Source organism: Mesoplodon densirostris, chromosome X (genome assembly GCF_025265405.1).
Source record: "Mesoplodon densirostris isolate mMesDen1 chromosome X, mMesDen1 primary haplotype, whole genome shotgun sequence".
Taxonomy (NCBI): domain Eukaryota; kingdom Metazoa; phylum Chordata; class Mammalia; order Artiodactyla; family Ziphiidae; genus Mesoplodon; species Mesoplodon densirostris.
The window spans coordinates 32568487-32592283 of NC_082681.1; the positions used below are offsets into that span (position 1 = coordinate 32568487).

At 39.6% G+C, this 23797-nt stretch overlaps 1 protein-coding gene across 1 annotated transcript; it reads left to right on the plus strand.

Annotated features, from left to right (window-relative positions):
* Positions 1–1139: 1139 nt before the first annotated feature.
* NKAP (NFKB activating protein) lies at positions 1140–19544 on the plus strand. The gene is made up of 9 exons (XM_060086810.1): positions 1140–1654; positions 4632–4712; positions 8967–9037; positions 9219–9356; positions 10962–11025; positions 12982–13091; positions 13188–13263; positions 14627–14776; positions 17839–19544. The coding sequence occupies exons 1-9, from the start codon at positions 1269–1271 to the stop codon at positions 18011–18013; spliced, it is 1251 nt and encodes a 416-aa protein (XP_059942793.1). The 5' UTR covers positions 1140–1268; the 3' UTR covers positions 18014–19544.
* The last annotated feature ends 4253 nt before the right edge of the window (positions 19545–23797 follow it).

Sequence of the window (23797 nt, forward strand, 5' to 3'; positions counted from 1 at the left end):
ACAAAAAACCTGTAGTTGAACATCAAAAGATTACTGCTAATCACAAAACAACCAGACATCTCAAGTTAATGACTTTAGTGCTTTTCTCTGTATGGAAAGATGCCAAAGTCTGGGCTCATTGCAATTATTCCTTAGATATGCATCTTCCCTATCTAGGGCCACTATCCTGTTTTTTCAACACCCTGAATTCCCCTCAGGGGTAGGGTGTGGGGGTCAAGGCGGCTGCAGTGGCTGGTGGCTTGAGGGAGGGCAACATTCCTAGTTTATTGGTATGGCAGGCAACATTTTTTTTTTTGTCCTCACATATTATGGGACTAGTTTAAGGAGCTAGACAAGGAGAGGGTTATAAATTCCTTTTTCTGGAGCACATCGGTGGCGATGGGTGGCTGAGGGATAAATATGCAGTTTTCCTCTGTGCTGCGAACCTAACTGGAATGTTAACAGGCTCAAATGAGTAATACAGAATTTGTGACCTCTGGGCAATATGGGGCTTAGACATTGTAGCTCTCCACCAATTTAGATAAACCCCCTTTAATTTACTTGGAATTGTAAAGAAAAAAAAGTGTGTGTGTGTGTGTGTGTGTGTGTGTATGTGTGTGCGCGCGTGCGCGTGCCCGCGCACTCATACATACATACATAGACACATTTATTTATTTACTTAGTTACAACGTAGTTATTGTTCATACGGCCGCTCAGTGACACGTGTCCTGTGGCCTGTCGTCCTTCCATTCAACTATTTCAACTCAAAGCTGAAAAAAGTACAGTCTCGGGCTTCCCTGGTGGCGCAGTGGTTGAGGGTCCGCCCGCCGATGCAGGGGACACGAGTTCGTGCCCCGGTCCGGGAGGATCCCACGTGCCGCGGAGCGGCTGGGCCGGTGAGCCATGGCCGCTGAGCCTGCGTGTCCGGAGCCTGTGCTCCGCAACGGGAGAAGCCGCAGCAGTGAGAGGTCCGCGTACCGCAAAAAAAAAAAAAAAAGTACAAGGTCTCCAGTAGAGCTTAGACTTGAGCAGCCTCACTCGGAACCCGAAGGATGAGCCGACCTAGTTGCCCCACCGGCTTCTTTATACGGATACACACATCCCGTCCCATTGGCAGGACCGCCTAGGTCCGGGGAAGGAATTTGTCGACGTACTCGGAACTGTTTACAACGTTTTCTCGGGCTCGGGTGGTACCGTGGTTGCTGGTCCTGGTAGCCAAGGCGACGGAGATCTTCCCAGCTCGCGAGAGCGCCCCCTTCTCCCTCGGCTTCGGGGACCCAGCAACAGCTATGGCTCCGGTGTCTGGCTCCCGCAGCTCGGAGTGGGAGGCCTCGGGCTCCGGGGTGAAGCGTCGCAGTTCGTCGAAGAGCCCTAAGCCCAGCAGATCCTCTCGCTCCCCGCGGGGCCGCCGCTCTCGCTCGCACTCTTGCTCTCGGTCCGGGGACCGGAATGGCCTTAGCCATCAACTGAATGGCCCCAGCCAAGGCTCCCGAAACCAGTCCTACCGCTCCCGTTCGCGGTCACGCTCTCGAGAGCGGCCCTCCGCGCCGCGGGGCGCCCCTTTCGCTTCTGCCTCCTCGTCCGCCTATTATGGCGGCTACTCACGCCCCTACGGGAGCGACAAGCCATGGCCTAGCCTCCTGGACAAGGAGAGGGAAGAGAGCCTGCGGCAGAAGTGAGTGAAACGAACGCACCTTATCTTTCGTGAGCCACCAGCCTTCAGTGTCCGATTTATCGTTCATCTTGCTCCCGACTATACCCATTTCGCTCTCTCTCCCTGACTTGCGCCCATTTTCATCCCTTCCTTTAGTCCACCCACGATAACAGCTTATTCGCCTTTTCTGCCCTAGGTTTTCACTCAAACCCGGGCCCCTTCATCTAGTGCCCTGGTCTCCCTCAACCCCCTCCTGCCTCCTGGCTTGTAGCGGACATGGCCAAGAGCCTCAGACGTACTGGAATTATAGCGTTTACTTGGTGTGTCGTTATCATTCGTGAGCATGTTTTATTCCCCACTAGACTGAGCTCATGGAAGGGAGGAGCCCGGTTTTATTGATCACAAAATTCACAGTGCCTAGCACTTTGTAGGCGCACAACCATTGCTTGTTGAATGATCAAACAGGTTTGAGATGATAGGGTAAGTGAGTGGAATTGTTTTGTAGCGATTTGGGAAGGGTTGAGATTAAGGTTTAAATTGGAGGGGAGGAAAACCTCTGAAACAAGATGTTTGAATAAATGTAGGAAAAGTGATCTGCTAAACTGTAGATTGGACTACACTGAGAAAGATCTTGTTAAGTGGTCTCAATCTTGACCATGAGAAATGAGGTCAGGGTGAGATCAGATCTCCTTTAATGAGACTGAGTATTGGAGTGGAGAATGAATAGTTTAAGAAGGAGAAAGGAAAAGGGTTATAATTATTGCTTTGTAAGTTTAAAAATTTTTTTTTACTTTTTAAAAATTGAATTATAGATGATGTACAGTGTTTTAGGTTACAGGTGTACAATATAGTGATTCACAATTTTTAAAGGTTATACTTTATATATAGTTATTATATGCTTTTTAAGTCTTAATATCTAACACTTATTGCTTGTTAAATTGTGTATCAGTTACTGTACTGAGTGCTTTACCATACTGTATGTGTTTTTTAAAAACCAGGAAATTAAAAAGTATAACAGGCATTTAGGAGCAGGTTAAGGTTCCAACAGGTGAGAGATGTCTTCATGAATCTTTTTCTTCCAGGAGTGGGAGGTAATAAAACGTAGTGATGAAGAGGACAGGCTCCAGAATCAGACTGCCTGAGTTTGAAGCCATCCTTTGCTGCTTAATAGTTGTGTGACCTTGGGCAAGTCACTTAACCTCTCTGAGTTTCATTTCTTCACCATTTAAAAGGGGATAAAATAGCACAAAAGCTTTTTAAGAGTTGTAATGACTTAGTGCCTGGAACATAATAAATAGTCCTTAAGTGTTAGCTGTTAGTGTTGTGGGCATGGGAGCAGAAACAGTAAAAACAGTCCTGAGTTAGGTTGGAGACCTACTTTTCCAAATTAGAATTTCCAGAAAGTTACCCCCAGGCTGTGTCGATCAAAAAGCATCCAGTTTTCTTATTAGACATTCCTCACCAAAAGATGTCAGAATTCCTTGGATGAAATTTGCATTTGTACATTTAGAAGATAAATAATTTATCTTAAGAGTACAGATGAAGTCAGGTGGCGGGAGGGATAAGAACTTGACTGCTTGCTTTTTTCAGCCTGTCAGGCATTCTTTGTCCTATATGTATATATTCAAAGTTTGTCTATAAGTATGTCCCCATTAGATTTTTTTTTAATCTTTATTGGAGTATAATTGCTTTTCAATGGTGTGTTAGCTTCTGCTTTATAACAAAGTGAATCAGCTATACATATACATATATCCCCATATCTCCTCCCTCTTGCGTCTCCCTCCCACCCTCCCTATCCCACCCCCCATCCCACCCCTCTAGGTGGTCACAAAGCACTGAGCTGATCTCCCTGTGCTATGCAGCTGCTTCCCACTAGCTATCTATTTTACATTTGGTAGTGTGTATATGTCCATGCCACTCTCTCACTTTGTCCCAGCTTACCCTTCCCCCTCCCCATGTCCTCAAGTCCATTCTCCAGTAGGTCTGTGTCTTTGTTCCCGTCCTGCCCCTAGGTTCTTCATGACCATTCTTTTTGTTTGTTTGTTTTTAGATTCCATATATATGTGTTAGCATACGGTATTTGTTTTTCTCTTTCTGACTTACTTTACTCTGTATGACAGACTCCAGGTCCATGTTACTTCAAGTGGGAAACCTGAGTCTGACTCTGCATGATTACACCTTTTACCCTGAATAAAGAAGAAAACTAATTTATTTTTAATAAATCAAACCAATTATATTTATTTTGTAAGGTTTTTTTTAAAAACAAGTGGCATCACAGCAGCTAAACTTTGAGGAATTAAGCCTTAGTTTTCTTGTGTTTTGTGTGTGTGTTTATAAGTAATATCAAAAATTAAAAGAAGAAATCACAAACACAAGAAAGACAAAAAATTTTGTGTCTTCCAAGAGTAGATAGAGGATTTACTCCTTTTTGAAAAAGGAATTAAAGGGAAAACAGAGAAAACAAGTGTTGTATCTCATTGAGTACAGTTTTTGTCAAATAAAACTTTTCTTTCACTTTCAGAGCTCCTTTTATTTTCTACTTCTAATGCTTTGTTGTTATTTTCTTCATTACTTCCTGAGTTTCTGAAAACAGAAGGTTTGACCTTATCAAAAGTAGAGAATTCTCTTCACTTTCATAAGGATACATAAACAAATGAAGTTATTTCCAGATGTAAGACTGTCTCTGTCACATATTGCAGAAGGTGAAAGGAGCAGTTAGGAGCTCTGCCGTGCATGTGGCAGAAGGGACACACTCGACAGCCTCCCAGGCTGAATTTCTGGCCCCGCCTGTCAGGCTGTCTGTAGTCTGTACCATTTGATAGGACTGTCAGAACATCAGATCCTAAGTGTTGAGTTTTCATTTAAACCAAGTTTTTATTAGTTTAAAGTTTAAACTGTAAAGGGAAAATGGAACTTAACTGGACTCCTTTGACTTTTATTGTATATTTAGGATACAGTTTAGCCATGGAGTTATAATTTAACTGCTTATCTCTTCTAGGAGATTAAGTGAGAGAGAGAGGATTGGAGAATTGGGAGCTCCTGAAGTATGGGGACTTTCTCCAAAGAATCCAGAACCAGAGTAAGTGATTTAAAAATATATATTTTAAATGCAACATTTGTTTAAATCCAGAGTCTATTGTCAAATTTTTTGTTAAGAACTTTAACTACAGCTCTTTTTTTTCCTCTTGTGATTTATGCTATTCTACTCCTTAAGTTTTAAAAACATTGGACATACCTAAGGATTAAAACATGCTCCTAGTGGATTTTAGCATGCTAATTGTTCTCTTTAAGTTGTAATTCATGAGGTGCTAATTTCCTATTCATAGAAGGGTTCAGTGTTGAAACAAACACATTTATATTATTTTGAATTATTTTTTCTCAATCCAGTAACTGATTGAATGTCAGACATTAGCATTAAAAAGCGTTTTTTTAAATGAATATACTGATATGGGTTTGTTTAGTTTCCTGCATACAGTATTGTTGAAGGCCTAATGCTTTTTCTTTTTGCCCATTTTTTTTTCTCTTTGGTGCTGTTCATAAGCTGCTTCTTCCCTCTCCTTTATCTCTGTGTTTTCTTTAGATTGAATTGAGACAATGTGCTTGACAGGTAAACCTGTTATTTGTAACAGGGTGATAAAGCATTATTATCTGAAAGTTCTTTTTTCTTCTTAAAAAAATTATTTTTTTCCCACCACCTGTTATTTTTTTATTGAGGTATAATTGACATACAATATTAGTTTCAGGCATACAACATAATGATTTGATATTTGTATATATTGCAAAACATTCACCACAATAAGTCTAGTTAACATCCATTACCATACATAGTTATAAAATATTTTTTCTTGTGATGAGAACTTCTAAGATTTACTTTCTTAGCAACTTTCAAATATGCAATACAGTATTATTATTATTATTTTATTTTTATTTTTGGCTGAGTTGGGTCTTTTTCGCTGCTCGCGGGCTTTCTCTAGTTGCGGCGAGCGGGGGCTACTCTTTGTTGCAGTGCACGGGCTTCTCATTGCGGCGGCTTCTCTTGTTGCGGAGCATGGGCTCTAAGTGTGCGGGCTTCAGTAGTTGCGACTCACAGGTTCTAGAGTTCAGGCTTAGTAGTTGTGGCACATGGGCTTGGTTGCTCCGCGGCACGTGGGATCTTCCCGGACCAGGGCTCGAACCCGTGTCCTCTGCATTGGCAGACGGATTCTTGACCACTGCACCACCAGGGAAGCCCCAGTATTATTAACTGTAGTCGCCATGCTATACATTACATCCCCAGGACTTATTTATTTTATAACTGAAAGTTTGTACTTTTTTATACCCTTCACACATTTTACCCATGCCCCACCCTCTGGCAACCATCATTCTGTTCTCTGTATCTGCAAGCTTGGTGGTTTTTTGTTTTTTGGTTTTAAGAGTTCACATATAAGTGAGATCATATGATATTTGTCTTTCTCTTTCTGACTTATTTCATTTAGCAAATGCCCTCACAGTCCATCCATGTTGTCTAAAATGGCAAGATTCTTTCTTTTTTAAGGATGAATAATATTCTACTGTGGTGTGTGTGTGTATATTCTCATAGTTCTTTTTTATCCATTCATCTGTTCATGGATATTTGGTTGTTTCTATATCTTAGCTATTGTAAATAATGCCACAGTGAGCATGAGAATGCAGATATCTCTTTGAGATACTGATTTTATTTCCTTCAGATATATATCCAGATGGAATTGGAATTGTTGGATTATATGGTAGTTCAATTTTTAATTTTTTGAAGAACCTCCGTACTGGATTCTATAATGGCTGTACCAATTTATATTCCCACTAACAGGGTACAAGTGTTCCCTCTTCTCCACATCCTCACCAACACTTGTTATCTCCTGTCTCTTTGACAATATTCATCCTAACAGGTGTGAAGTGATATTTCGTTTTGGTTTTGATTTGCATTTCCCTGATCGCTAGTGATGTTGAGCATCTTTTTATGTACCTGTTGGCCATCTGTGTGTCTTCTTTGGAAAAATGTCTATTCAGATCCTCTGCCTATTTTTAAATCACATTTTTTGTTTGTTTGCTATTGAATTGTATGAGTTCTTTATATATTTTGGATATTAACCCCTCATCAGATATGACTTGCAAATATTTTCTCCCATTCAGTGGGTTGCCTTTTCATTTTGTTGATGGTTTCCTTTGCTGTGCGGAAGCTTTTTAGTTTGATACAGTCACACTTACTGATTTTTGCTTTTGTTACCATTACTTTTGGTGTCAAATCCAAAAAAGCATTGCCAAGACCTATGTCAAGGAGCTTACCACCTATGTTTTCTTCTAGGAGTTTTATAGTTTCAGGTTTTACATTCAAGTCTTTAATCCATTTTGAGTTAATTTTTGTGTAATGGTGTAAGATAGTGGTCCATTTCATTCTTTTGCATGTAGCTATCCAGTTTTCCCAGCACCATTTATTGAACAGACTGTCCTTTCCTCATTGTATATTATTGGCTCCTTTGTCATAAATTAATTGACCATATATGCATGGATTTATTTCTGGGCTATCTGTTTTGTTCCATTGATCTATATGTCTGTTTTTATGGCAGTACCATACTGTTTTGATTACTGTAGCCTTGTAGTATAATTTGAAATGAGGGAGCATGTTGCCTCGAGCTTTGTTCTTCTTGCTCAAGATTGCTTTGGCTGTTCAGGGTCTTTTGTGGTTTCATGCAGATTTTAGGACTGTTTGTTCTATTTCTGTGAAAAAATACCATTGGAATTTTGGTAGGGATTTCATTGAATCTGTAGATTGCTTTGGGTAGTATGGATATTTTAACAATATTAATTCTTCCAATCTGTGAGCATAGAAAATCCATTTCTTTGTGTCTTCTTCAATTTATTTCATCAATGTCTTATAGTTTTCAGTGTACAAGTCTTCCACCTCCTTGGTTAAATTTATTTCTAGATATTTTATTCTTTTTGATGGAATTGTATTCTTAGTTTCATTTTCTGATAATTCATTATTAGTGTATAGAAATGCAATGAATTTCTGTGGATTGATTTTGTATCCTGCAACTTTACTGAATTCATTTATTGGTGCTGACAGTCTTTTTGGTGGCGTCTTTGGGATTTTCTATATATAATATCATATCATCTGCAAATAATGACAGTTTTACTTCTTCCTTTCCAATTTGGGTGCCTTTTATTTCTTGTTCTTGCCTAATTGCTCTGGCTAGGACTTCCAGTACTATGTTGAATAAAAGTGGTGAGAGTGGACATCCTTGTCTTGTTTAGCTTTTCACCATTGGGTATGATGTTAACTGTGGGCTTGTCATATATTGTCTTTATTATGTTGAGATACTGAAACTTGTTCTAACAGATGCCTTTAAAATACTCAGAGGGCTTCCTGGTGGTTCAGTGGTTAAGAATCTCCCTGCCAATACAGGGGACATGGGCTCGAGCCCTGGACCGAGAAGATCCCACATACCGCGGAGCAACTAAGCCCAGGTGCCACAACTACTGAGCCTGCGCTCTAGAGCCTGTGAGCCACAACAACTGAAGCCCGCGTGCCTAGAGCCTGTGCTCTGCAACAAGGGGAGCCATCGCAATGCAAAGCCCGCGCACCGCAACAGAGAGTAGCCCCTGCTCGCCGCAACTAGAGAAAGCCCGTGCACAGCAGCAAAGACCCAACACAGCCAAAAATATAAATAAATAAATAAATACATTTATTTTGAAAGAATACTCAAAGAATTAGAGTTGAAAGGAATCATAAAAATAATTTTCTAGGCAATTTCGAGATTATTCCAGATGTGATCTTCAGAGGAAAAGACTGTGATATGGAAATTCCCTTTTTAAGCTATTGTAGAATGTTAATAATACTCATTTTCAGAATTCTCTTACAAGAGGATGAAATCTCTATAGCTGTAGTGTGTTAGATTCTTGCTCTGGGGAGACAGAACAGTTGCTGCTCTACCGTATGTCTGTTCCACAAGTAGAATGAAATTATTAAGTCTTCTCTCAGCCTCCTTATCTCCAGTTTCTCTCCTCTTTCCTTGTGGTTCCTGTTTCCCTGCATTTGCCCTGTGGTTTCTTCGAAAATATAAATCCTTCATGCTGCTTTCAGTGTGAATTGCATTTTGTTAACTCGAAAGCTTTATGCAAATGTAAATTATTATTCTACTATTATGAAGGTGGTTGGCCGATAAGCTGTACTGTTACAAAAGCAGTCCGGTGCTGGCTTTGAATGGTTCTTGGACAATCAATTTGTTACTGAAAAATTTTAAGTGTATATTTTTATACTCCGTGGTCCATATTTTATCACTTTCCTGATTCTTACTACAATTTTCTTTAAATTCAGCTCTGATGAACATACACCAGTAGAGGACGAAGAGCCAAAGAAAAGCACCACTTCAGCTACTACTTCAGAAGGTATTTTTTAAATATAGGACTTTTTTATTGAGAAGTTTAAAAAATACGTTTATAAATAGTTGAACATTAGACTTTACTCAAATCGCCTGTCATCGATTCCTTTTCAGTATTTTTAATACAATAAAATTGATGCTCAGAAATACTTCTTTAGAAGTTAGTTTTTTATTTGTATTTTATGTAGAAGAAAAGAAGAAGAAGAAGTCTAATCATTCAAAAGAAAGGTCCAAGAAAAGGAGGAAGAAAAAATCATCTAAAAGAAAACACAAGAAGTATTCTGATGATAGTGACAGTGACTCTGATTCTGAAACAGACTCCAGTGGTAAGAAAGCCAACATCCTTCTGTGAGCCTTGCTTCAAAACTAGTTGTACTTCTTGAAAGCTTATTTTAGAAGAAGGTTCTTAAAAACAATAATAGCCAAGAGTTTTGAACACTCGCTGACTTTGTGTTGGGCACCCTGATAAGTGCTTGATATGCATTATTGATATTTAATCCACACAGTCACTGTAGGACACATCTTAGAGATGGAGAAATGGAGGCCCAGAACAGGTTATAATTACTGCACCCAAGGCCACACAGTTGGGATTCAAACCTAAGCCGTGTGACTCCAGATTGGTTGTGTGTAGCTGTACAAGGCATGTGGCACTGAACCAAGTTGGGGTTAGTCTGTGAGACGTGTGGTACCAAACCAAGCCACAGGGGGCTGCCTCAGCCCAGTGGAGCAGCTTTTTTGTGAGATTCTCACACTCAGTGGGCACCTTTGTGCAATTTTCAAAAAGGTACACCATAGGAGACTCACTCAGGCCAGCAGCTGATTTATGTATCACACTTCCTGTGGGGCGGCACATCACAAAAATGTCACCTTTTTGCGCCCTCTCCCGGCTGATGGCTGACAGAGGGTGCCTCCTCTGGGGACACGTTACACTAAGGCACCCCTTCCTCTGATGTCACCTGGGTTTCCTGGCCCTCACTGTCACCTTTCTTCCTCACTGCTAGAAGGCTGAGCTTTCTTGATGTGCAAATCTGAGCATGGTGGTCCCTACTTAAAATCCTTCCGCAGTTCTCCATGGCCTTCAGGGTAAAGTCAGATCCCGATTGACCTCTCGCACCACACGTACCCTGTGGCTCTCCTACAGCGTCCTCTTTGGCCTGAGGATGACTTTCCATGTCCTTGATACTGCACGTCCTTTCTCTTGTCTCTGTCGCTTGATACAGAGAGTCCGTCTGCCTACAATGCCGGTCTCTCCCTGCACGCGGCTTGGCTTACTCATTGCTATGATGGGCATGCATTACTTTTGTAATGAAACTGATTTTAAAAAGAACTAGCTTAAGAGTCACCTTTTCCTGGTCAACCGTTCCTCAACCACTATCCCCAAATCAGCCTGATTTTGAGGCTCCTCTGTATGCCCAGAGCACCCCATGCTTCCCTCTCACTCAGATTCTACTTGCCTCTTTCCCTGTGTCTCCTCCAAACATTGAGAAAACTAAAGGGAGTGGTGTAATTAATGCCATGTACAGTACTTGTCACTCAGGTTTAACATTTGTTAGCATTTTGACATATCTGCTTCAAATAGGGATTTTTTTTGTTGAGATAGTCAAGGTAAATTACAAATATCACACTTCCACCCTAAATATTTCTGTATACCCCTCTAAACAATAAGGACATTTTCGTATCTAACCACAATACTATTATCTCATGCAATAAGGTTAATAATAATACCCTATATGACCAAATGCAACTTAATTTCTATGTCCCCCCATACCTAGCACATTTCCTAACAAGTAGAAATGAATGTTTGAATGAATTTGAATGAATGAATTTCTCTGTAACAACAAATGGAAGAGTAATAAGATATTTATCTACTCAAGAGTATTGGGGTTTTAGAGTTAAAAATTTTTTAAATTATAATGTGCTTAAATTTGCAGATGAAGATACAAAAAGGAGAGCAAAGAAAGCCAAGAAAAAGGAAAAGAAGAAGAAACGCAGATCGTCAGTTTTTCTCTTTAATTTTTATTATGGAAAAGTTCAAAAATATAGAAAATTATATAAAATAGTGTAATGGACCTCCATGTAACCATCACCCAGCTTGAACAATTATCAACTCATTGGCAGTCTCTGCTGCCCGCCCCCCCATTATTTTGAAACCAATACCAGAGATCATTTCATCCATAAAGCTGCGAGTTTCTCTAAAAGATAGGCATTCTTTAAAAAAAAAAAAGTACAATACTGTTAATCCGCCTAAAATGTTTAACAGTAATTGTTCATTCAATTCTCAGTAGTTTTTGGTATAGTTTATTCTAATTAGGATCCAAACAATGTACATAAATTGTGATTGGTTGATATGTCTCTTACATCTCTTTAAATAGATAGCTTCCCCTTCCCTTTTTGTTCCTGCAAATTTTTTGTAGCAGAAACAAAATCATTTGCCCTGGAGGGTTTCCTGCAGTATGGATTTTGCTGGTTGTATTCTTACAGTGTTCTTTTAACATGTTTTCTGTCCTTTGTATTTCCTGTAGATTGACAGTTAGGTCTAGACACTTGTTAAGGTTCAGATTTGAGTTTCTGGCGGGAATACTTCATAGGCAGTGCTGTGTACTTGCAGCAGGAGTCAGATAATGTCTGGTTGTCTCTTTTTGTCATATTAACCGGCATCAGTAGTCATTGTCTAGGTCCCTTATATCATTGCCAAGTGGTGATGGTCTACTTCTGGCTTTCTTTCTTCATGTATTAGGTAGAATAATTCTATATGAGAAACCTACCCTCATTAACTACTTGGTTACTCTGAAGTATAGTTGGTATACTAAGGGCAGAATAATTGCTTACTTTTTTTGTTTTATGAGTTTTCAAAATAATGAGTTGGGTTTTTTTAGTATCATTAAGAACCCAAGAATTCGAACATATTTGATGTATTTTAATCCATTACACTGAAAATTGTTGATGTTCAAATTGGTAAGAGCTGTTTTTTATTTTTTTTAATTTTTTAAATAAATGTATTTTATGTATTTATTTATTTTTGGCTGCATTGGGTCTTTGTTGCTGTGTGCGGACTTTCTCTAGTTGCAGTGAGTGGGGGCTACTCTTTGTTGCCCTGTGCGGGCTTCTCATTATGGCGGCTTCTCTTGTTGTGGAGCACGGTCTCTAGGCGCACGGGCTTCAGTAGCTGTGGCACGCGGGCTTCAGTAGTTGTGGTTCGCGAGCTCCAGAGCGCAGGCTCACTAGTTGTGGCACACGGGCTTAGTTGCTCCGTGGCATGTGGGATCTTCCCAGACCAGGGCTCGAACCCATGTCCCCTGCATTGGCAGGCAGATGCTTAACCACTGCGCCACCAGGGAAACCCAAGAGCTGTTTTTTAAACTGCTTTATTTCTGCTGTCTTTCTACAACATGAGAACTATATTTTATTGTTCCCTTAGCGATCTTTTTTTTTTTTAATAAATTTATTTATTTATTTTTGGCTGCATTGGGTCTTCGTTGCTGCGCGCGGGCTTTCTCTAGTTTTGGCGAGCAGGGGCTACTCTTCATTGCAGTGCCTGCGGGCTTATTGTGGTGGCTTCTCTCATTGCGGTGCACAGGCTCTAGAGCACAGGCTCAGTAGTTTTGGCGCGTGGGCGCTAGAGTGCAGGCTCAGTGGTTGTGGCACACGGGCTTACTTGCTCTGTGGCATGTGGGATCTTCCTGGACCAGGGCTCAAACCCGTGTCCCCTGCATTGGCAGGCAGATTCTTAACCACTGTGCCACCAGGGAAGCCCCGGGATCTTTTTTTTATAGTGAAACATGATTTGGTTAAATAAATTAGATTTTTATAATTAAAGTTCTTCTCTAATAAGTTTGAATTAGCTGAGCATCCAGATCATCTCAGTCAGTCCTTCATTGCCTTGAAAAAAAATAAGATGCCCTTTAGCATGGGAATATTAAATCAATTTATATCAAATTATAATCATTACAGGAAGAAATATAAGAAAAAGAAGTCTAAGAAGAGCAGGAAAGATTCCAGTGATTCAAGTTCTAAAGAGTCCCAAGAAGAGTTTCTAGAGAATCCCTGGAAGGATCGATCAAGTAGGTTCTTCTGATAGACTTCGACTCAGACAGATAAAACATTAAATTAACTGATTAGTCAAAATGTGAATATGTTTCTGAACATCTTTTGTGCAGAGCCTGAAGAACCCTCAGATTTGATTGGCCCAGAGGCTCCCAAAACACTTGCCTCTCAAGATGATAAACCTTTGAAGTAAGTAAGAGTATGTTTATAATCTCTAAAGTACCTTCCCAAACGTATGGTCCTAACTTCCTCTTCCAAGCTTATCTTCCTCTACTCCCTTATTTAGACGCCAGGTTCCAACTGAGCTGAACTAAAACTTCCCTGTATTCTCTGTGCACTTTCACCTTATTTCTCCCCCAATGTGCCTTCCCTTCTTTCCCCAGCCCTGATTTCTTTACTACCCCCAATTTCTTCCTGTTAAAATGCTTAACATTCTTCAAAGCCCTTTTCAAAAGGAGGGGGCATATGCTGATTCCCGATATCTTCCCTCCACAGGTAGGTGTGATTCCTACCCCTCTTTATTTTTTATTTATTTATTTATTACTTTGTTTTATTTTTATTTGTTTGTTTGTTTGTTTGTTTTGGCTGCATTGAGTCTTCGTTGCTGCACGCAGGCTTTCTCTAGTTGCAGCGAGCAGGGGCCACTCTTCATTGCTGTGCACGGGCTTCTCATTGCGGTGGCTTCCCTTGTTGCAGAGTACGGGCTCTAGGTGCACTGGCTTCAGTAGTGTGGCACACGGGCTCAGTAGATGTGGCTCGTGGGCTCTAGAGCGTAGGCTCAGTAGTTGTGGTGCATGGGCTTAGTTGCCCCACGGCATGTGGGATCTTCCTGGACCAGGGATCGAACCCATGTCCCCTGCGTTGGCAGGTGGATTCTTAACCACTGCACCACCAGGGAAGTCCTCCTACCCCTCTTTAATCCTTTAGTCCTCATAGCGTTTTCTTTCTTTTGTGCAATGTGTTACATATTCTACGTTGTATTAGTGTTATATCATCCTTATCAATATGTAAGTGCCATAAGAACAGATTATTTTTATATTACAAGCTTTGAGTTTAATAGCTATTCAAGAAGAATTCAATGAATTGAATGAAGCGATGGTAGTTTTCAAAGTCCCCTTGAATGAAAGTTATTTGAGAACCGTTACTGTATAGCATTATTATTGGTTATAAGTCTAATAAATATGTTAATTTGAGATATATTATTTCTTTACTTTTTTTTTAAAGGGAAAAAGGTAAAAGGAATTCGCTGGAGGCAGAAGCAATAAAGGCAATACCTGTGGGGAAAATTGATCCATAATTGTAAACCATGAATATATGCTCACTAACATCAGTTCTTTTATTCTTCCAAAGTATCTCTGCATTTCTGGGTTAGTGATATAGGTCACAGTGCGGTGTTCCCTAGTTAAGTTTAAGTTATTTACATTGGGCTTCCCAGCATGCTGCCCAGCAACTGTTATTCCTACTGTTCTCTGAGAGAAATGGTTTTTTGTGCTCTCTTTAGATGATGAACTTTTTATAATGAACCTTTTCTGAATTCTATATTACTTTGTAGCTATGGCCATGCTCTGTTACCTGGTGAAGGTGCAGCTATGGCTGAATATGTAAAAGCTGGAAAACGTATCCCACGAAGAGGTGAAATTGGCTTGACAAGTGAAGAAATTGCATCATTTGAATGCTCGGGTTACGTAATGAGTGGTAGCAGGTATGTTCTTGGCATTGAGGTCAGTTTCCTTTCTCACTACCAAAATTATATTTTGGTGACAGATTTTCATTAAGTGACCATTCCTAATGAAAAGTAAAGTATAAATATTGGTTTAATATTGGTTTTGTTAGTATAAATGTAGTTGTCTAAAATTCCAGGTAGGTATGCAACTCGGCTGTGTCTCCAACTTCAAAGAATCAATCTTTTCAGTGTCCTTTTCTAATCCATATTTTGGTACAGATAGTTTATCCTCCAGAGGATATAGTTAAATTCAGCTATTTATCACTGCCCCACGAGGAATGTGGCATTCTGGTAGTTAGGAAAGCATTTACATAAGACAGTGTTTCCTGTTTTCTGAGTTTGCCTCTAGTTCTCTGTGGAGTCAGAGAACATGGACTCTCTAGTTCTCTGGACTCTGAGAATAAAGAGCAGAAAAGGATTATGGCAGAGATCAGATTTAGCATGAGAAAAGGAATACAAAATTGGGAAGAGAAAGCAAAGTCCCAGGAAGAACAAGGAGAGTGAACTAATAGGGTATCAGATCAAACTGAATTTTGGATTTTTTAAAACTTCATAAACTTTTAAAAGTGGGTAAATATAAAAGTAGGTAAACATTTTTAAGTGAAATTGGAGGCAAATATTTGTGGAACCCCTGAAGCATCTCCAGAATCTTGGAATTCTGAGGACTGATATTTGAAAACATTATATCTAAGGACCAATAAGACAAGAAAAAGAAATTAGAGGCATAAGAATTAGAACAGAGGATATAACACTGTCATTTTTTGTGAATGATATGATTTTTTACATAGAAAATCCTAAAGAATCTTCAGATAAGTTACAGATAATAGGAAGGTTTAACAAATAGTTGTATATAATGTTAACACCCAAAAATCAATTGCATTTCTATGTACCAGCAACAAAGAACTAGAAAATGCAGTTAAATAAAAAGAAAACATTTATAATAGTATCAGAGAATATGAAGGACTTAGGAATAAATCTTCACAAAAGATGTCCAAGACCTTTACAGGGAAAACTATAAGACATTATTAAGAGACATTAAAGAAGACCTAAATCAATGGAGAGGTATCATGTTCATGAATAGGAAGGCAATATTGTAAAGTTGTCAGTTCTTCCAAAATTAATCTGTAGATTCAGTGCAGTTCCAATCAAAATCACAACTGAGATTTTTCATGAAACGTAATAAGATGGTTCTAAAATTTATATGTTAGACTAGAGGGCCAAGAATAGCCATCTTACTTCTGAAGAGGAGCAGGAAGGTGATTTGCCCTACCATATATGAGGGCTTATTATGAAGCTTGCAGCACTTTGGAAAGAGTGGCATAACAAATGAACTGTTCAACGGAATAAAATACAGAGCCCAGGGGCAGAGCCATACATGTGTGGAACTTCGTTACATGAAAGAGCTGGTATGTCAGATCAGTGGGGAAAGAACGAACTAGGCAATAAATGGAGCAGGAAGAAAATCGTTATCTGTATGGAAAAAGCTGAAAGTAGAACCCTGTATCACCATATTTAAAAATCATTGCAGCTAGATCAGGAGTTAAACATCAAAAACAACTTTAATACTCTTAGTATAAAATATGAGGAGATTTTTGTTAGATCTTGGGGTGGGGAAGCATTTCTTAAAGAAGACCAAAAAGATGCACTAACTATAAAATAATATATTGATAAATTTGCCTGAGTTAAAAATAAGAACTTTTGTTCATCAAAAGACATCTTAAAATAAGTAAAAAGACAAGTTCCAAGCTGGGATAAGATCTTGTAATACACACAACAGATAGTTAGTATTGAGAGTATTTAAAGAATATCTATAAACAATCCAAAAGAAAAGTGGGAAAATGACACAAACAGGCATTTGTCAGAAGGAAAAAATATATGGCCTACACATACAAAAAAGATGTTTGTTATCATTGGAAATGGAAATCAACATATGGAAATACCATTTTACACCCATTTGATAGAGAAAAGTTCAAAGTTCTAACAATTCCAAGCATTTGAGAGGATGTGGATCCACAGGCTCTCTTAAGTATTGCCAGTGGTGGTGTAAATCGGTACAACCATTTTGGAAAACATTCTGACATCTTGGAAAGTTGAGCATTCACATATTTTATGACCCAGCAACTCCATACCTACATACCCAAGAGAATCTTTGCTGTGTACTAGGAGATGTGTACATTGATGTTTATTATAGCATCATTCACATGGCACTTTCCGTTCCAGATAAACTACTCACTATACCCTGAGCAACCTAAATACATTGTCATCTCCTTGACTTACCACCTGCCACTCCCCCACCTTCACACTAACCTGAAATGATTCTCCCCTCTTCTCCTTACTCAGTTTGCTCTGTTTTTCTAGGCATAGTTCAAGCTTCATCTTGAATTGATTGTGTAGGATTGGGTACATATACATAAAAGAGGCAGGTTTTCATAAAGTTTTCCTTCTAAATAGGCAGACCTTTTGAAGATGATGCAAGAGTTTCCCTCTGCCTCGACCCCTATACTTTACTGATTTGGTCCTTGTGCTAAAATCCCTTCTTTCTTTTCTTTGAGCTGCAACTGAATTCTAAGGAAGTTAAATCCACCCACAAAACTCACCCCAAAATTCAATTGTAAATTTAAACCTGGTTCTTTTGGTTGTATGATAAATTAGAACTTTGGAGAAGTTCCACCTGCTAGATGACAACTTGAATCTTATCTATCCTACTATCAAGTCTACATATCACTTAGGAAGTTTAATAATTTGCCTGTTCCTAGTTGTTTTACTGGAAATAACAGAACCAGACTTAGGCCTTTAGTATTTGAAATTAATAACGTTCACCCTATTGACAGAACCACAGAGATCATTATTTGAATACTAGAAATGAATCAAAGGACATGTCAGCAGATAAAATGAATGACCTTTTGAAAATCTAACCCATTACAGAAAGTTTCTATTTGTCGGCTTTTTAAATAGACTACTCTGTATTAAGAAAGGATTAGTGAGGAAGCACTATGAAAATAATTACTAAGAAATTAAGCCAAAAATAAAATTATTTCCAGGCATCGCCGAATGGAGGCTGTGCGACTGCGAAAAGAGAACCAGATCTATAGTGCTGATGAGAAGAGAGCCCTTGCATCCTTTAACCAAGAAGAGAGACGAAAGAGAGAAAACAAGATTCTGGCCAGTTTTCGAGAGATGGTATACAGAAAAACTAAAGGGAAAGAAGACAAATAAAGATTTTCGTATTGTTCATCAGACTCTTTTTTTTTAATTTTTATTTTTTTGTGGTACGCGGGCCTCTCACTGCTGTGGCCTCTCCTGCCGCGGAGCACAGGCTCCGGACGCGCAGGCTCAGCGGCCATGGCTCACGGGCCTGGGCCTAGCCGCTCCGCGGCATGTGGGATCTTCCCAGGCCGGGGCACGAACCCGCGTCCCCTGCTTCGGCAGGCGGACTCCCAACCACTGCGCCACCAGGGAAGCCCTCATCAGACATTTTTAACAACAAAAAAGAAAGTTTGGGTTCCATATATACACACAAAAAGATTACCATGATCTGAAAAAGCTTTACAGTGCTACTGTGCCTTCTATTTAATTCTTTCAGTCCTTCTATAAAAAGCTGCTTATTGATGTAACTTTAGCAAGCTCTTTGGGTTATTTTGGATTGACCAAAACAACCTTCTGGTTTAAAAATCCAAATTATGAATGAAACTCTACTGTGTTGAGGGAGGTGGCATTGAGAGAAGGTGCTGGTGAGGTGAGAAACTGCACTCTCACACCACGGGACAGTTCTCCCATTAGCTCTACATGGTGCCCACTCCCCAACCCGTACCAACTGAACTTGGGAGAAATTATCATTCCTCTATGTTGAAGGTGTTATAAATGGACTTGATAGAAACACACAGGAGGCCACTTTTGTTAACAAAATGAAGGCATGGCTGAAAAAAAGCAAATCTGGAGTTTGAAGGTTGACTTGTATATTACAATATTATTGTCAGCTCTGGAAGTAATGTGTTTTGATTTTAGTCCCTACCTCCACCCCAAAACCAACAAACAAACCAAAAAGCAAACTAACCCACAGACTTGTTGAATTGAAAACGTGAACATTAGTTTTAAAATTCTTAATAGGCTAATTAAAAATGGTTATTTCAAATATAAAATATTGGGAAGTCTCCTGTTGTGCCAATGTAAGTACATTATTTCCACCTGAGCTGTATTTAGATCATTATTTGAATACTACAAATGGATGGGAGTCAACAATGATCAGGAGTTTAATAAGGAAAAATATGAGTCATTGTTTTCATTGTTTTAACTTGGTTGCTTCATTAGGATGAAGCTAAAATGATGTTAAACGTTTTTAAAGTCTGTCCTTTGTAATACGCAGATTTCATTTTAAGCATTGTTAAACTTTTCCGTTTATTTTTTACATCTGTCATTCAGTTTAATCTGTAACTTCATATAGAACTCCTCACTTTCTCACGTTTTTATGGCTACTGTTGGCTTTTAAGTTTGGGGGAAATGGAAAATTCTGGGACTGTGAGATCATGATCTTTTTCTTCCCTCCTTTTGTTAAAGTTTAGTTGTTAGGACATACTAGCGAAGGGGGAGGGGATAGTAGAAGTTTTGGCTGTTTTTGTTAAGGTTGTTTTGAGCTGCATTATTATGTGCCTAGGATAAATTTAAATTATCTGAGTGATGGGGAATTTCTGACTTTGCTGTTATAAGATGCCCTCTCTCCTTATAATAAAGTTTTTTTTTAAGTTTTTTGAAGAGTACACTGCATTTATTTAACCCCATAAATTATAACATCATAACACATGTAAAATTTTTGTATTTTTAAAGTGCTTTGAAAGATATTTTTTTTAACAAGTGGAAAATAATGTTCTTTAAAAGACATCAAACTTAGTGGAAAATGATATTACCAGAAGCATGTAAGGATTTGTTCATCCTCTTCAAGAAATGGGATTTTTATGTAAAATATATATGTAGCACTGAATGCCAAAATGATGGGTATGTGTGATTGGAATTAAAAATGAGATTTGCTAATAAACCCATCAGGATGGTGTCTTAAGTCAAGAACGACCTTGAGAGGGGAGAGGGAGGGGCGTTGGGTAATCAGTGCTTCCGGAGGTGAACCTCCTTGCCTTGTGATGGGTTTGAGTTAGTGGTCAGGACAGCCATTCAGACTGACAGTCCCCCGAACTTCTGCGGTTTCAGTGACAGGGACAGGAATGTGGTTGACTTGAATGTTCTTCAGGCAGCCAAAAAAGGATTTCCACGCAGGAAGCTTCAGGGTTTTCAGATTAGCTGGGACACCTCCAATGTGCAGATGCTCCTGCGTGCAGGCAGTGGGGACAGGGTGCAGTCCAGCAGTGGAACTATAGTCTGCGTCCAGTTTCAGGTGCAGGATGTGCTGTTTTATGGTGAATGTCACTGAGTGCCACTGTCCATCACACAGAGATTGCTTTGGTGTGACCAATGTCAGGATCCCACCTGCCTCACTGCCCACAGAGGCCGTGACCTTTCCTGCCTCCATATAAACACATAAGTGCTCCCCGGGTTGACTTCCGATGTGAATTAGAATTCCAGTGAGACTTCTCAGGCGAATGCTGAAAACAAGCTTAAATTCTGGGCCCAAAAGCACAGAGTTAACTAGGATGACATGACCTCCTTCTTAAGAAAAATAGATGCCTTTCTCCAAAGAGCCATCCAAGCAGGGAGACACCCCAAAGCTTGCAGAAGCAGTGTCCAGGGGTTTCAAATCCAACTGAAAGTTCCTCAGGCCTCCCTACAAAGCTGTTTTGGGGGAGGGTCTTTGGTTTTCCTGATGGAGACGATCCCAGGTAAACTGGTGCTCTGAGGCTGACGGTGGAATTTCAGGGCAAACTTCCCTCCCGGGCCATCAGACCATCCACAACCAAGCGCCCCCTTTCTCCATCTTGCCCAAATGCCACCGTGTGCCACTTCCCGTCACTGCACTTTGCTTTTGAGCTTCATTTTTTTCCCTCCTGCGCCCGGTGCAAAGACCAGACGTCCTTTCGAAAGATAAAGAGCCATAAAGGAGTTCTTAGTGCCTGTGTAAAACACGAGCCCTCTGGACGCCATTGTCTGCAAGTCCACGCAAACTGTGACCTGGGTTTCAGCAACTCCTAGGGAAGCATGAATAGCAAGTGGCTGGTGGGACTGTCCCCAAACCTGAGGGCTCCGTGGCTGGCCTGGGCCTGTGGAAGTGGTGGGCAAGACGGGGCATCTCCCCACACCTTCAAGCTCCTTGGGGAGGTGGCTGGTGTGTCACGCAATGGCTGGTGGATATTGAAGAAATAAAAAACTAAAAAATTTTTTTAATAAATAAATAAATAAATAAATATCTTTCAAAGCACTTTAAAAATACAAAAATTTTACATGTGTTAAGATGTTATAATTTATGGGGTTAAATAAATGCAGTGTACTCTTCAAAAAAATGTTTTAAAACAAGGTAGTGAAATATACTTTATATACTTTATCAAAGTATAGATAAAATTTTTACTACTTAACATATGTTCTAGGAAAATGTCTAACTTTAACCCACAATTAATGAACCAAACAGCCAGTTGGCATGTAGCAACATTCATGATCCCTGAATTTGAAGTGATTTCAATTTATCATCATTGTTGCCTAGCCTAATAAATGTATTATTTCCAAAAGTTAAAAGGAAACTAGGTCCCAAATTTGTGAGTCATAATCCATCCACTTCCCTGTGTAATAAAACCTAAATTTATATTGCCCATTTAAAAATTTTGTTCTCAGGAATTCCCTGGTGGTCCAGTGGTTAGGACTCGGCATTTTTCACTGCCGAGGGCCCAGGTTCAATCCCTGGTCGGGGAACTAAGATCCCACAAGCTGCACAGGTGGCCAAAAAAATTTTTTTTAATAAAAATTTTGTTCTCTAAGAACATTACTTTTTGTTACTGGTTCCTACAGACTGAATGGGTTTGTTCTCTGATTTTCATTCAGTAGGCAGGGTAGTTTAAATGGAACAATTTTGTGATATATGAATATTGTGGATTTTCATTGGATTCTCCTGTCTCCTCCACAGAGTAGATACTCAACAAATGCTTGTTGAATAAATGAAAGAAAATATATTAATTTATTTCAGAACTTTATTATATCTTTCATCAAGGTTTTTTCAGGAAAGATCTGCCAAAGAATAGCTTCAGTAGCATGTTCTTTGGGAAAGAGGAGGGAAGAATAAAAGGGCTAAAAGTATTTTATTTTCAGCCTATTAGATTTACTGCTTCAAACTGTGTTTTAGTCACCTGAGCCATAAGTCAAATGGGAGGGCTATTGTATTTGAAATATATTTTTTGTTCTCCAAGGAGACTTACCTAGTTTCCCCCCTCCTCACCTGTTGCTCTGATGAGATTTCCCCTCCTTTTAAATTTATTGCACAAATGCAACAGTTAAAGAAGAAGAAAGAAAAATTACCCACAGTCTTACCCCATCAATTGTCTTTAGTATTCTGTGTTCCCTTCCAGTGCTTGTGTACGTAAATACATATTCTGATGTACCTGTAAGTAATCACTCATAATTTTGTCTTTGGTGTTTTAAAACCTTGCAGCCAGGCAAGACAACCTCACAGGGATGGTAGGAACGATTTGGTGTGAGGATGGGAAGAAGACAAGAAATAGTAAGGGTGGCGATTGAACCTTCCCTGTTTCATTGCACCCAATCCTCAAGCCACCCTGGTGCCATCACAGCTGTGATGCTGTGTTGTGTCAGGTAGCACGCCCAGTTTCATAGTTTCAGAATGTGTTGTTTAACAGTGAGGCTTAACTTGCAGTAAATAAAGGGGTCTGTGAGTAGGGAAACCCTTCAGACTGGTTATATTATGAGCTGTAGAACTGTTGCCATTTTTCTGTTCCCTAGTTGTGCCCATGAAAGAGGTGTGTCCAGGCTAGAGACTTAGGCTCAAATGGGGGAACAAGCAGCCAAGAACCAATCTCAGTTTGGTCTGACAGGTGAATTTTAGCAACTCCCTAAACTCAACTTTTGTACCTGTAAGACTCTGAGTGATGCAGATAGTGATGGGAAAAACCTTTTAGAAAATAGAAGACAACTTACTGGTTACTCTGCTAATGTGATGGAAGTTGCCAACTGGAAAATGAATGAATGCAAAGAAAACCAATGCAGCTGGATTGTGTGCCACAAGTTTATTATTCAATAAATATTCTGTGGTTTGATGTTCAGTATCGTATTTTTAACACACTCCGATGAGAAATCTATCCCTAAAATATTCTGGAAGATTCTGGCACTGTTGAATTGGAAGATATTTGAATTCATTAAAATATATTTGGCCTCAATAATGTCCCTCAGGCATTTTTCTTGAAAGTGAGTCATTCCTGGTCTGCAGAGGAAGAAAAACCAACACAACAGAAGCTTTTAAAATGAAACAAAACATTGAGCCAGGGATTGATTACCTGTTTACTCTGTTACATTTCTAGTGAGCAAAATGCCTTTTGTGGCTGGGGGACAAAGGTCGTCTCTGTTCCTTAGGCCCATTCAATAAAAGGCTTAATGAGTTTATATGTAAAGATTCTTTAAGAGAGACGCTGTACAAATAAAAGGAATTATTATATGTGAGTTAGTTCCATGTGACTGTGAAGTTTCACATAGAAACAGTAGACATGACCTACCTTGGCCCCATCCTACTCCAGCAACTAATCCTCACATTTATAATCACTGAAAAACGAGACACTAAAAATAAAAACAATTTTCTAGAACAAAGGCAGACTCCTACTTTCAGCCCATCTTAATGGAGTAGGTGGTCCAAAGAAGAAAAGTGACCATTACATAAATTACCTGCGGCTGTGGGCCTGCTGGGCTCCTGGAGTGTGATGAGTTTTCCCACCACCCTTTTAAAGTAAGTCTCTAAATGTTCATTACCTGTGAACCAATGAATGGCTCTCAAAGACGTAAGAGACATCAATGGGTGTATTCTAAGAGAAAAAGACAACTGTCAGCCAAGACCAGTCACACCAACTC

Bases quoted from the DNA above. Each gene is read 5' to 3' on its own strand.
- NKAP (XM_060086810.1), top strand. From the start codon at position 1,269: ATGGCTCCGGTGTCTGGCTCCCGCAGCTCGGAGTGGGAGGCCTCGGGC. The intron at 1,655-4,631 runs GTGAGTGAAACG...TATCTCTTCTAG, and splicing joins GAAGAGAGCCTGCGGCAGAA to GAGATTAAGTGAGAGAGAGA. The intron at 13,092-13,187 runs GTAGGTTCTTCT...TCTTTTGTGCAG, and splicing joins TCCCTGGAAGGATCGATCAA to AGCCTGAAGAACCCTCAGAT.